The sequence below is a fragment of the Pistacia vera genome, unplaced genomic scaffold, assembly GCF_008641045.1.
Source record: "Pistacia vera cultivar Batoury unplaced genomic scaffold, PisVer_v2 Contig1358, whole genome shotgun sequence".
In the NCBI taxonomy this organism is placed as follows: Eukaryota; Viridiplantae; Streptophyta; class Magnoliopsida; order Sapindales; family Anacardiaceae; genus Pistacia; species Pistacia vera.
The window spans coordinates 67,381-82,254 of NW_022195421.1; the positions used below are offsets into that span (position 1 = coordinate 67,381).

At 37.7% G+C, this 14,874-nt stretch overlaps 1 protein-coding gene and 1 non-coding gene across 2 annotated transcripts; one reads left to right on the forward strand and one right to left on the reverse strand.

Annotated features, from left to right (window-relative positions):
• Positions 1-2,838: 2,838 nt before the first annotated feature.
• On the forward strand, positions 2,839-4,211 carry LOC116122580. Its single transcript, XM_031408414.1, has 2 exons — positions 2,839-3,484; positions 3,538-4,211. The coding sequence occupies exons 1-2, from the start codon at positions 2,839-2,841 to the stop codon at positions 4,209-4,211; spliced, it is 1,320 nt and encodes a 439-aa protein (XP_031264274.1).
• LOC116122583 lies at positions 3,344-3,449 on the reverse strand. The gene has a single exon (XR_004126924.1). It is a non-coding gene; the product is annotated as a small nucleolar RNA R71 (small nucleolar RNA).
• Positions 4,212-14,874: the final 10,663 nt, after the last annotated feature.

Sequence of the window (14,874 nt, forward strand, 5' to 3'; positions counted from 1 at the left end):
AAATAGTGAGTTTTCCATTCATAGAGGAAGTTCGTCAGGCCCTGAATTTTCTCCATTCATAGAGGAAGTTCGTCAGGCCCTGTTCCCCTAGGGATTCAGGGCGCCAAAAAGCAAGTTTGATGGGAAAGGGGACCCAAAGACCACCTTGACTCTTTTAACAATAGAAAAATAGTGAGTTCTCCATTTATAGAGGAAGTTTGTCAGGCCCTGCTCCCCTAAGGATTCAGGGCCCCAGAGAGCAAGTTCGATGAGAAAGGGGACCCAAAGACCACCTTGACTCTTTTAACGACCTGATGGAGCTACATTAGGTCTCTGACTTGGCAAAGTGCCGCTATTTCACAGTCACTTTAGTAGAGGATGCCAAGAGGTGGTACAAAAGGCTTAAGACGAACTCAATACAGTCTTGGCAATAGTTCTCATTGCTATACTTACAACAATTCCAAGTGAGGAGACAGTTCGCAATGTCGCTTAGCTATCTGAGCAATATTCGTCAGGAAAGAGATGAAACTCTAACCTTGTAATTAACGAGGTTTTAGAATGAACAAGCAAAGGTTGTGGATGCACCTGAGGAATTAATCTGAACTTTGCTAATAGTGAGAATAAGGCTGTAGACAGAGCTGTGGAAAGAGCTTGAGAGCGAAGACCATGTAATCTTGGCCAAGTTCTATTAAATGACCGCCAAACACCAGCTAGTAGAAAGCTCATTGGTGGCCTTGGCAAGAAGCTCGCCTAGACGAGCCCTTGACAGGCGACAAGATCGCTCAACAAACAAATGGAGGGGCCAAGATTACAATAATAGGGATTGAAATAGGTTCCAAAAAAAGACAAAGAATAGAAAACCACAGGGAAAAGAAACCTTTTATGCGGTATGCAGAGTACACCCTTTGACTCAAGATGTAGCTCACATCTATGAAGTCTCTTGTGAGGCTAAGAAATTGCCATGCTAGAAAGAATGAGGGGGGCACCAAACAGAAGAGATTGCCAAAAATACTGTCGGTACCACCAAGACATTAGGTACAACACCAATAAGTGTCAGGCTCTTAAGAACGCCATTGAAGATCTGATCAGAAGAGGCCACTTGAAAGAATTTGTCTAGGAGGCGCTAGCTCGCAAAAATCCAAGCGAGAAGAATAATCAGGTCCAACAAGCTTCATCGAACAACGATGTACTGGTGGGTATGATCTATGGGGTACCTGACATTGCAGGGAGCTTCAAGCGCTCTCACGAGCAATATGCACGAGAGGCCAGGATAGACTCGGTTTCTCGAGTAATGAGCTATGAGCAAAAGCCGCCGAAGTGGCCCAGGCAAGAAAGCGAGGTGATAGGATTCACCAAGGAAAAGTGTGAACAATCTCCTCACCACAACCATGATGCGATTGTAATTGATAAGTTGCATCATTTGAGTGTTTTTTAGGTTGTTTTGATGTTAGTTTAGTTAACTTCTCATTTGTTTCCTTTGTTTTTTTGTTTATTTTTGTTAAGTTTGAGATATGAATGGTTACCTATTGATTTGGATAACTTTTATGTTTTTTTTTTTTAGGCTTTGATTGAGTAGATTGGAGTATTGGATTGAAATTAGGACTTAAAGCTTGAAGAAGTTGAGATTGCCCTTCAGTCTTGAAGGCCACGGCCATGCCTTGGTAGTTCACCATGGCCATGGTGATGGAACAAAGAGAAAACAAAGAGACTAGGAAGCACCACGGCCTAGGCTGTGGTGACTTAAATTCGGCCACGGCCAGGGTTGTGGTGGAAACTATTAGCGCGTTTTTATCAGTTTTTCTTTCCTTTTTCACTTAGGACTCTTTTGGGTATTTAAGTATAATTGAGATCAGTTGTCAAGGGAGGAATTTTGCATATTTTTGAGAGGAGAAGACGCATTCTTGAGGCTTGAAGACTGAAGATCAGATTTAAGAGTTTGATTTTTATTTCTTTTCAAATCTGAATATGTTTTCCTTCTTCTCTATTTATTTCTTTGTTCTTAGGATGGAGTAAATCTCTTTTGTTAGGGGAGGATGAAACCCTAATTATGTTTTGAACAATTTTTATTCTTAATACCAGATTTATGTTTATGAATTTGTGCAAGAGTTTAGGTTTAATGCTTTATGAATGTTGGATTGATTCAATTACCTTGATGATGTTTCGAATAGAGAAGTTAGGGTTTATTGCTTAATTCATATTCATAATTGTTCTATGGGAATAACATTGCACAACATATTAAAACTAGAAGTAATCGAATAGAGATTCTAGGATTAATTTGTGGTCCATCTAATTCATAACCGAATAGGGCGAATTAGTCGTAAGGGATTGATGAATTTATGCTTCTTAATTTTAGAGTAACCGAATAGGGATCTGTATTAAGTTGAATATTATGCCTGAATAAGGATAATTGGCCTTAGAAGAATCCTACCAATTCATAGCACAAACAGGTATTAAGAGTGGTTGTCAAGCATAATTAGGGGGAAATCTGTACCCTAACTTCATTAATATTGCAAAGTTCATCACATTATTTATTTGTTTAATTTAATTATTTTTAATCCGTTACTTTTAAACTCTAAGATTTCGTTTTCTCAAATAACGTGTAAGTAGTTTTAGGTAATTACAAATATTCGCTTTGATCTCTGTGGGATGATACTCAAACTCATCACTTTATTACTTGAACACGACTAGTGCACTTGCTAAGGTTGATTTAGTCGCATCAAGTTTTTTGGCGCCGTTGCCGGGGATCATCAGATTGTTTGTGAATATTTTAAGATTATTTGTTACTTTGAGATTTTTTTTTTTTATTTTGTTTGTTTGTTTTTTTTTTTTTTGGAAACCAATAGGTGTTTCTGCTAGTGTATGACTAGAGCCTCTGGAGAGATTTTACTAGTATTTGATCTTGAGATAGAGCGCACTTTTCACGCAAGAAAGAGAGCAATCAAAAGGGAGATCATGGGTGATCACGATAACCAAAATGATGGAACACCACCAGCAACTCGTACATTGAATGAGTACTCTACCCCATCTCTAAATGGAGCAACATCGAGCATTCGACAACTAGTGATAAATGCCAACACCTTTGAGATAAAGCCAACAATCATCCAGATGATTCAGCAGTCAGTGCAGTTTGGTGGTTTGGCAGATGAAGATCCTAACTTACATATTGCAAATTTCCTGGAGATTTGTGATACTTTTAAGCACAATGGAGTTTATGATGAAGCTATAAGACTAAGATTGTTCCCATTTTCATTAAGAGACAAAGCTAAGAGTTGGTTGACCTCATTACCAGCCGGCTCAATTACAACCTGGGAGCAAATGACACAAAAATTCCTGAGTAGGTATTTTCCTCCTACAAAGACTGCACAATTGCGAAATGATATTACTATGTTTGTGCAGGTGGATACAGAGTCATTATACGAAGCATGGGAAAGGTTCAAGGACATGCTCCAGAGATGTCCCCACCATGAATTACAGGTTTGGCTGCAAGTCCAGACGTTCTATAATGGTCTTAATAGTGAAGTTCAAAATATGATCAATGCTATTGCGGTGGTACTTTAGGTAAGCCTGTGAGAAGAACATCGGATGTTCATAACATAGATGCTATCACAGCTTTGGCAGCACAAATGCAAGCATTAAATAAGAAGATTGATGGACTTCAAATGCAAAAACCTGCAATAGTTGCTTGTATGTGTGATTTTTGTGGCGAAGATCACCCTAACCATGAGTGTCAATCAGGTAACATGTTTGCTGTTAATTCTATGCCTGATCATGCTAACTATGTTTCAAATTTTCGCAGGCCTAATAATAATCCATACAGTGAAACATATAATCTGGGGTGGAGGAATCACCCAAATTTCTCTTGGAGAAACAACAATCAAGTGAAACCTCCACTGCCAAGTTTTCAATCTCAAGAGAAGAAATCAAATTTAGAGGAGATGATGGTGAAGTTCTTAAGTACTACAGAGACAAGAATTCAGAATCAAGAGGCTTCCATCAAGAATTTAGAAGCTCAAATTGGCCAGTTGGCCAATATCATTTCGGGTAGACAGCAAGGGCATTTACCGAGTGACACAGAAAGGAACCCAAAGGAGCAATGTAAGGCCATAACCTTGAGGGATGGAAAGGTGATTGGTGAAGAAGAATCACAAAAGAAGGCGGAAAGTGAAGTAGAGTTACCGATCTCTATTGAGGAAAAGAAGGCAAATTCAGAAAAAGAGACAGAGACTAGGTAAGGCATACCAAGATGTTAAAGTAAAAGGAAGACTCAAATTAATGATTCATTGTTGTTAAAAAGATGTATCAAATTCCTTATCCTGAAGAATTAGAAGGATACAACTGGATCAACAATTTTCAAAGTTTTTAGAGGTCTTTAAGAAATTGCAAATACATATTCCATTCGCTAAAGCTTAGCACAGATGCTATTATGCAAAGTTCTTAAAAGACTCCTTTCAACAAGCGGAAGATCGAGGAGCATGGAACGTTATGCTCACTGAAGAATGCAGTGCCATAGCGCAAAATAAATTACCTCCAAACTGAGAGATCCAGGGAGTTTTACTATACCTTGGCATTAGGAGATTCATTCTTTGATAAAGCATTGTGTGATTTAGGGTGCTAGTATTAATTTAATGCCTTTATCAATTTTTAGAAGCGGGACTTGGAGAAGTGAAAGAGACAACATGTCGCTCCAGCTTGCTGATAGATCAATCAAACGACTTAAAGGCATTGTTGAAACATTTGGTTAAAGTCAACAAATTTTATCTTTCCGGTGAGCATTCTGATATGGAGGAGGACCGGAGGTGCCTCTAATTTTGGGACTCATTTTTTAGCGACAGCTCGTGCTCTGATAGACGTGCAACAAGAAATTAATTCTAAGACTAAAATGATGAAGAAATAGTGTTTGATGTCCATAAAGCGATGAAAAATCCTATACATTTTATATTGAATCTTGTTTCACTCTAACAGTTTTGGTGGATTGTAGGTGGTCATAGAGAAGAAGTTTATGTAGGGTCTTTGAGGGATGTCTAATAGAGTCCAACACAATAGAAGAATGAAGACCCGTGCGTTGAGAGAAGAAGCTGAAGCGTTAGAGAAAGAATCTTCTGACTGATAATATATGGAGCTAAAAGGATTGCAAACCCCAATGAGGCTCCTAAACTTGAGCTTAAACCTCTTCCTTCACATTTAATATGCGTTTCTAGATAGATTCTTATTCCTGTGTATTTTCTACATCTTGACAGTTTGGAGGAGAGTCCGTGTTAGACATTTTGAGGAAGCACAGAAGGCGATGGGATGGACATTGATGATATCAAGGGAATAAGCCCTTCCACTCTCATGCAGATCCTCATGAGAGAATTTCAAGCCAACAATACAACCGCAAAGGAATTAAATCCTGCCATGCAGAGAGTGGTACGAAAGGAAGTGGTAAAATTACTCGTGCAGGTATTATTTATCCTTATCCTAATAGTAATTGGGTTAGTCATGTGTCAAGTAGTGCCTAGAAGGGGGAATGACTGTAGTGAAGAAGAATGAAATAATGAGCTTATCCCCCTAGGATGTCACTGATGGCGTGTGTGTATAGACTAAGAAGATTAAATTCTGCCACTAGAAGACCATTCCCATTGCCATTTATGATCAGTGTTAGAGAGATTAGCGGGTAATAAATTTTACTGTTTTCTTGATGGCTATTCTGGTTATTATCAAATTCCTATTGCTCCAGAGGACCAAGATAAACAACATTACTTGTCCTTATGGCACTTCGCTTACGACGTATGCCATGGTTTATGTAATGCGCTGTACTTTCCAACGTTGCATGACGGAATTTTCTCTGATATGACTGAAAAATTTCTAGAAATTTTCATGATGATTTTACGTTGTATGGACTAACCTTTGATCTTGTTTGCAAAATCTTGCGTTAGTTTTACAGCATTGTGAGATCAAATCTTTGTGCTGAATTGGGAGTAGTGCCATTTTAGGTACAGAAGGTATCATGCTTGGACACAAGATCTCTGAGCGAGGGTTGAGGTTGATAAAGCAAAAGTGAAGTGATTGAAAAATTACCCTCTCCGACGATGGTTCGAGCCAGTCAGAAGTTTCCTTGGCCATGCAGATTTTAATAGAAGATTTATTAAATATTCTCAAAAATTTGCAAACCCTAATCTAATCTTCTTGCGAAGGATATCCATTTAACTTGATTCTATGTTTGCACACCTTAATTGCTGAAAGAGAAGCTAGTGACAGTACCACTAGTGGTCACACCAAATTGGAACACCCTTTGAAATATGTGTACACGAGTGACTATGCCGGTGTTTGCTCTCGGTCAAGGACGACAAAATGTTTTAGGTCATATCCTAGGCCAGTCCATACCTTAACATGGTCCGCAACTGAACTACAACAACCGAGAAGGATTACTAGCAGTGGTTTCGCATTCGAGAAGTTTAGATCTTACCTCATAGGCCACGAAAACCATAGTCTACACAGATCACACAGCTCTCGACATCTCTTGCAAGGATGCTAAACCCACAGTCTATTAGATGGTTCCTTTCTCCTCCAAGAGTTTGATTTGGAAGATAGATCGAAAGGGGATAGAGAAATCAGTTGCTGATTCATTTGTCCCGACTAGAAAGTCATCCTTGAGAGCGAAGATATAGTGCAGAATTTCCTGAGCGAATTTAATCTCTTAACTCTTCTTTTCTAAATCTCCATGTTTGCTGATTTGGCTATTTTCCTGCAGAGGCTGGATTCCAAGAGCAATTTACATCCAGCAAAGAGAATTTTTTGACTGAGTGTCATATTTATTTGTGGAAAACCCTTACTGTACAACTATGTGCAGATCAAGTTGTCAAAATGTGTGCCGAAAGAGAGATTTGAGCTATTTTGAGTCATTGCCATGATAGAGAAACCGAGGGCATTGCGGGCGAATCCATGCGGCAAAGGGGTTGCAACCAGGTTTTTATTGCCCACTGTGTTTTCGGGTATGCTCAAAGGTATGTACCTCTTGTGCTCGTTGCCAAAGGAACTATTCATTTCTAAGAAAGATGATGCTTCAAATATATATTGGTGTGTGAAATTTTTGATATTTGGGGTATTGATTTCATGGACCATTTCTATCATCGTATGGATGCTTTTAACTTGTGGCAGTAGATTACGTTTCTAAATAAGTGGAGGCAATTGCCACCAAAACTAATGATTCTAGAATAGTACTCGAATCCTTAGCGGAATATTTTCCACTAGATATGGATTCCTAGGGCACATCATTAGTGATGGTGGGAAGCATTTTTGAATCCACCAATTTAATGCACTCTTAAAGAAATATGGAGTCACCACACAAGGTAGCCACTCCCTACCTGCCCAAACTATTGGTTAAGTAGAGGTCTCAATAGAGAGCTAAACACATTTTAGAAAAGACTGTAGTGCCTCTAGAAAGATGTTGGCGACAAAGTTAGACGATGCTTATGGGCAATAGGACAACCTTTAAAACACCATAGGTATGTCACCTTATAGGTTAGTATTTGGAAAAGCATGTTACCTGTCGTGGAATTAGAGCACAAAGCTTTGGCTACTAAATTGTTGAATTTGATGTGCAAGTGGCAGTGCTAAACGCTTTTGCAGGTGAGGGACGTGAATTTCGTCATTGGCAACGATGAGCATGCTAGTTTGTACAAGGAGAGACAAAGAGATGGCATGATAGGCACATTGTGAAAAGGAGTTTGAGCTGGGACAACAAGTTCTTACAATAGTCGTCTTCGTCTTTCCAGAAAGCTAAAATCAGATGGACGGTCTATATGAGGTAATTCAGGTAACACCTTTTGAGAGCAATTGAATCCACCATGGAAAACAGTGAAATGATTAAAGTTAATAGACATCGTTTGAAGCACTATGTTGAGGACATTTCGATCCAAACACCACGTCTGTCCAGTTTCTTGAATGAAGAAAGGAGAAAGTCAGCTAAACGACTCTAATTAGAACTAATCAATTTCCTTTTCTTTTTTCTCTTCTACAGTTATTTTATTTTTGTTTGATTTTGTTTTTATTTTTGTTTTGTTATCGTTGGAACAAGAACAGGAACAAGTTTGGGGAAGTTAAGTGATAGAGAAGAAGACAATTTTGGCGAGAAAAAAACATGGGTCACCTATTATTTTACACAGCCGTGGCCATGTTAAAAGATCAAAAGCTTGCAGATTCCAGCCTGTACCATGGGGTAACCCCTGTCATTTACACAGCCGTGGTCATTTCAAAAAAAAAAAAAAAAAAAAAACTCTCTTCAGGGAAGTTTCTATCTTTTATTTTCCATATTTTCTATTTTGGTGTTTGTTTTCATGCATTGAGACATTGCATTCTTTAAGTTTGGGGGAGTGAGCAGTTTGATTTGTGTGACTTGTTGTTTGGTTTGTGTTGCATTGTGATAGTCGGTTCTTTTTTTTGGTGGGTTGTTCTTAGGAAGTGTTTAGTTTATTGTGTTTTTTTTTTTTTTTTTTTTTTTTTTTTGTATTTTGTATTTGTATTTTGTTATTTTGTATTTTGGTATTTGTTGCATGGTGGTTATTAGCTTGTGCTTTGATACAATCCCGAACGAAACTTTGGGTGATATCCCCAAAAAAAATTTTGCCTTTGTGAATAAACTTGTACATTTGGATTAGTTTGTAGTATCAAGTCTGAAATGATTCAAACATGCGCATATCTTTAGGAATGCTGAAGAGTAGCAATTCTAGTGGTTGTGCAAATCTAGTTTCTTTACTTGTTACTTTGTACATTACGCCTGAGCCTTGTCTTCACTGCCTACAAACACAAAAAAAAAAAAAAAAAAAAAAAAAATATATATATATATAGTATCTTGAATAAATAACTATGCTTATTGTTTGTTTTTGATGAACTACTACTCGTTGTTCGAGTTAGTATACCAGGAGTATTGCAGACCCCATGTTTACTTTTGCGCTCAACTTGGCTTGAAGTATGAGTATGCAAAGCACTTTATGTGTTGTGACATTGTTTGAGTAACCGAGGGCACTCACCAAATGTGTGCATTCGCGTAAAAAGGTGATTGTACAATCTGAGGAGCAATTGAAAAAAAAAAAAAAAAAAAAAAAGAAAATAAGTAGGGGGTTAAGTATAAAGTCTTGGAGCATGATCAGGTTGAGGAAAGATGGAGTGCACAATTAGCTGGGTTGTATGTTTGGTAGCATAAATATTATTTAAAGCATGTTTGATTTCTTTCCTGATTTTGGGATGCTTGTGAATCCTTGATGATTGTTGAGTTATTTTTTTCTGATATTTTCTTTACTCAGGACGTGCAAGGATTAAGTTGGGGGGTTGAAGTTGCTTAATTTGAGTGTTTTTAGGGTTGTTTTGATGTTGTTTAGTTAACTTTCATTTGTTCCTTTGTTTTTAGTTATTTTTGTTAAGTGTAGCATATGAAGGTTACTATTGATTTGGAACTTTTAGTTTTTTTTAGGCTTTGATTGATAGACTTGGAGTATTGGAAGAAATTGGGACTTAAAGCTTGAAGAATTGAGATTTCCCTCAGTCTTGAAGGCCACGGCCATGCCTTGGTAGTTCACTATGGCCATGGTGATGGCAACAGAGAAAACGAGAGACCAGGAAGCACCATGGCCTAGCTGTGGTGACTTAAATTGGCCACGGCCAGGGTTTGTGGCAGAAACTATTAGCTCGTTTTTATCAGTTTTTCTTTCCTTTTTCCCTTAGGGCCATGGTGAGGACAAAGAGAAAAACAAAGAGACCAGGAAGCACCACGGCCTAGGCTGTGGTGACTTAAATTCGGCCACGGCCAGGGTTGTGGCGGAAACTATTAGCATGTTTTTATCAGTTTTTCTTTCCTTTTTCACTTAGGACTCTTTTGGATATTTAAGTATAATTGAGATCAGTTGTCAAGGGACGAATTTTGCATATTGTTAGAGGGGAGGATGCATTTGAGGCTGAAGCTAAGACAATTTAAGAGTTTGATTTTATTCTTTTCAAATCGAATAGTTTTCCTTCTTCTTATTTTTCTTTGTTCTTAGGATGGAGTAAATCTCTTTGTGTTGGGGAGGATGAAACCCTAATTAGTTTTGAACTTTTTTTTCTTAATACCAGATTATTGTTTGAATTTGTGCAAGAGTTTAGGTTTAATGCTTTATGAATTTGGATTGATTCAATTACCTTGATGATGTTTCGAATAGAGAGTTAGGGTTTATTGCTTAATTCATATCATAATTGTTCTATGGGAATAACATTGCACAACATTAAACTAGAAGTAATCGAATAGAATCAGATTACTTTGTTGTCCTCTAATTTCTAACCGCTAGCGAATTAGTCGTAAGGGATTGATGAATTTATGCTTCTTAATTTTAGAGTAACCGAATAGGGATCTGTATTAAGTTGAATATTATGCCTGAATAAGGATAATTGGCCTTAGAAGAATCCTACCAATTTATAGCACAAACAGGTATTAAGAGTGGTTGTCAAGCATAATTAGGGGGAAATCAGTACCCTAACTTCATTAATATTGCAAAGTTCATCACATTATTTATTTGTTTAATTTAGTTATTTTTAATCCGTTACTTTTAAACTCTAAGATTTTGTTTTCTCAAATAACTTGTAAGTAGTTTTAGGTAATTACAAATATTCGCTTTGATCTCTGTGGGATGATACTCAAACTCATCACTTTATTACTTGAACACGACTAGTGCACTTGCTAAGGTTGATTTAGTCGCATCAATAATCACAGCAAGGATTGACAATGCCTGAGTGCTCATGGTAATGGTTGACAATGGCAATGCAATGAACATCATTTTCTTGGGAGCTTTATGAGAAATGAGGTCATAGAACGAGACATGAGGGCATGTCTGTCGCCGCTATATGGATTCCTTGGGGATAGCTTGGTCCCCAAGGGAACAATCTGAAAAACCATGAAGAGGTGGTAGAAAAATGATGGAAAGCATGTAAACAAGACATGCAAGCTAAGATATAGATTATAGGATTCAAAACTTTAAATAAAGCATAAATTAACATTATATCTTCTTCTTAAAGCTTAGGTTTGATGAGGCCAAGATTCAAAGCTATGAACCCTCCACACTTTAACACCACCTTGAGAGAAAGAGAGGGTGGCCGAACCTAAGAGAGAGCTTGTGTTTTTATTTTGAGAAAAGGTAACACCTACTCTCTACTACTATTCTTATAGTTCATACTATGTAAATTATAGATATACATAGCGTATGGAAAATAGTGGGCTCAAATTTTTTCTTTACTCAAAAAAACATAATTCTTTACAAATACAAAATACTATTTATTAAAAACTTTCTACTTAATACAAAATATCATAACTAGTGGACAGTAGTGCTAATACTCTCCGCTCCTCGACGTTCATCCGACCGCTGCTCCTATTTCCTGCAAAATAGGGAAGAACAATGGGGTGAGCACAACAATGCTCAGTAAGTAAATCCTTTCCTACCTGTCCCCACAACTCACTCTTTGGTTATTTCCTTACTCTATCGTTCTTCTATTTCTAATTCTCACTGTTTTTCTCTTTCTTTCTAATACTTTTATTCTCCTTTAACTCTGTTCTGCTCTTTTTATTCTTTCTTTCTCTCTGTCTTCATTTCTCTTTTCTCCTCTTTTCTTACTCACCAGAAGGAAAATCATGGTTTCTCTCTTATATCATACTCACCCTGAAGGAAAATCATGGGTCTCTCTTATTCTCAGCATACTCACCATGAAGGAAAATCATGGTTCTCTTCTTATTCTCGTTATACTCTCACTAACATGGAAGACATCATGGTGCATGCATGTATGAGATGTACGTGCAATTAATGCAAAAGAACTGCATGTTTCTTTCTTCTACTCTCTATTCTTACTAACTCAAACCCTCTATCCGCTATCTCATTCTTTCTCATTCTCTCTATTATCTCATTCTCATTTCTCATAATTCATTTCTATTAACTCTCTCTTTGAATGTCACGGCCCCATCTATCGGAGGCATGGCGGACTTCTCCCGCTTTACGTGATTTCTACTGATTCTCTTTCTGTCCTCTCTTTCTCATAAATCTTTTCATTAACTTTCTTTTGTAGGTCACAGCCTCATCTTACCGGAGGCACGGCTGGTATCATCACACTCTTCATAACCCTACTCAGTTCTCTTTATTCTTTCTCATGTTTGCTCATTCTTCCTCTTACATGTCACGGCCTCATCTTACCGGGGTACGGCTGGTGGAGATCACAAAGCACCAACCCATCTTCGTGACTTCTACTCATTCTTTGCCGATTGGACTCGGTCATTCATGGACTCGGAACCTTGGCACGTGAGTGATTCTCTCCTCTCTGAATGTCACGGCCCTATCTAACCGGAGGCACAGCTAGAACCATGTTCCACTCTTCATGAAGGCCATGGCCCCATCTAACCGGAGGATGGCTGGGATTACAAAGCACCACTCTCGTGACTTTACTCATCACTCACGGGTTTCCCCATGCACAACCTACTCTATTCTCTTCTGTAGCACTTTTCTCTCTTTTAATCGCTAGTGCTCAATCTCTCTTCTCCTTACTATTAGAGTGTTCTTACTCTTTACTCATAGAGTTGCATTCTCAACATTCTCAACTCTTTCTCACTCAAACTATTACTCATAGTATAGCTAATCTCTAGAGTAGTCTATTCACAAAGTTCTCTACTCTTTCTTAAGCTACTTTCAATGCACAATTAATGCACATAGATGGCTTATGCTCAATAATGCACTTAGGAAATGCCAATATGCAATGTTGCATCAAAGACATTCGTTCTGCGTAGGTCACACTCAAAAGGCATAACTTAGTTATACACATCGGATGCTACGATTTTTGTCTCGCTTTAAAGCTTAGAGACAGCGCTATAACTTTTATGTTTTGGTCTAAACCCAGTTCAATCTGTAAGATGCCAAAATTACTTAGAAAGTCACGCTGTGACAGGGCAGTTTGGTAACAGTGTTTCACTTAGGCATTCATCAAGCAACTCATGTGCATACAAAAACTCCTCTATAACTACAACTCATTTCTCTTTTTAATCATCACCAAATGGAAGAAAACTCCCTTCTATGGACATATTCCTATATAGAAGAACACTCCTAAAAAATTTACTCAATCTCCTCAACTTCATCTCAACTCATCACACATCAACAATTTCATAAAGGAAGCATCAAACACACAACATGAATATTCATCTCAACTCCATTTCTCAATAAATAGACATATATCTCTACTCAATTTCTCAACAAGCATCATATATACATGATAAAGAAAATCTCTACTCAAGGATTTCTTAAACTTTAGTTGAGTTGGATTTACTTACCTCATACTTGAGTAGTCTTCACTAAAACTCTCTACTCTTGTTAGACCTTAGCTTCCCCTATTTCCTAAGCATAAACTTAGTAATAACTTAACCTTACATAAATAAAACTCATATCTAGAGTAGAGATTCTTACCTCTTCTTCCTTAGGATCAATTCTTTGTCAAATCCAACTCAAAACTCTAAAAATCCCTTGGAAGATGAGTGAGGAATGAGAGAAAATGGAGATGAAGAGCGGTGGAAATGAGTGAAATGAAGGGGTTTAGAGAACTAAACCCCTATTAGCTCATAATATACACTCTTTCCCATTTTGCCCTTACTCTTTCTTGAAAATTCCACCTTTATCTGTAATTCTTTACAAACTCACCCCCATTCTACACTATTCTCCATGAAATTTCTTGCATTTTACTCCCCACTTTTCTGCTAATTAGGGGTAGAATGGTCATTTTGCCCTTAGGAAAGAATTCTTAGAAACTCAAACAAAAACTCAACCGGCCCTTCGCCACGGCGAAGGATTCTCTGTGCGCCTGACGAAGAATTACAGAACCGACACTGCCATACACAAAGCCAACGTCGCTGCGACGAAGAATTATTCGCCCTGGTGAAGACTGCAACTCCAAAATCCGCTAAGTCTTGATCAATTCCAGGGTAAAAACTCAACCAAGGGCCAACAAACAACATGAATAAGATACAACCCATTTAGGGGCATTCAGTAAACCTTGAGGCCATAACATAAACAATGGCTATGTATCTAAATGGGTCGTTACAGTGAACAATGACAACTTGACCAAAATGCAACCATTTGCATTTATATATACATGGGTCATTTGTAATTCATTCTTTTCATTGTATGCCCTAATAAAATCTTATTGAAAAGGAGCCCAAGCAGTTATTAATTTGGCCTTAGAATAATCAATATTATTCAAGGGCCCATGTAAACTACAACTGTTTACATTAACAACCCATAAGTTTACTTTTGCCCTTTAACTATTAAAAAGTTATTTTAGTTCATCTCATTATCTTAACGCTTTTAGATTAATAATTAAATACAATTAATTATTGCTTCACCATTTTAACCTTTAAAATGTCATGAATAATTTCTATGTAACAATTACCATAGAAATTCCGTCATTACCCTCGGAAGGTGTAGCCCTCTTCGGATAATCATTTCTCTCTCATCCTTCTTAAATTCTCAAGGCTATTGGTGTGACCATGGAGGTCACCGTGGATTAGTCGTGAGCCAGTTTCGGATGAATCTAGAAACTGTCCGGAGGCCCAACGATTAGGTAAACATCTAGCAATGTGCCATGTCCTTAAACCATGATGAAGAAATACTTCATCGAATCCTTTTTAGATCATATGTACCATGCAAGTAAATTCTTCATTGATATATCCTGATCGAGTAGGATTCATGGAACGTCAAATCCTAAACCCAATCTTCTACTGAATCGTCGATCAATATGTCGGAACTTGTCATCACGAACTTACTTTCGTATGACTAATAATAGACTCTGGCCAGAGATTTTGATTTTCGACATTTATCGACGTTTGTCTAGGAACCCGGATTCGGATGGAGTCAGCAGTACACC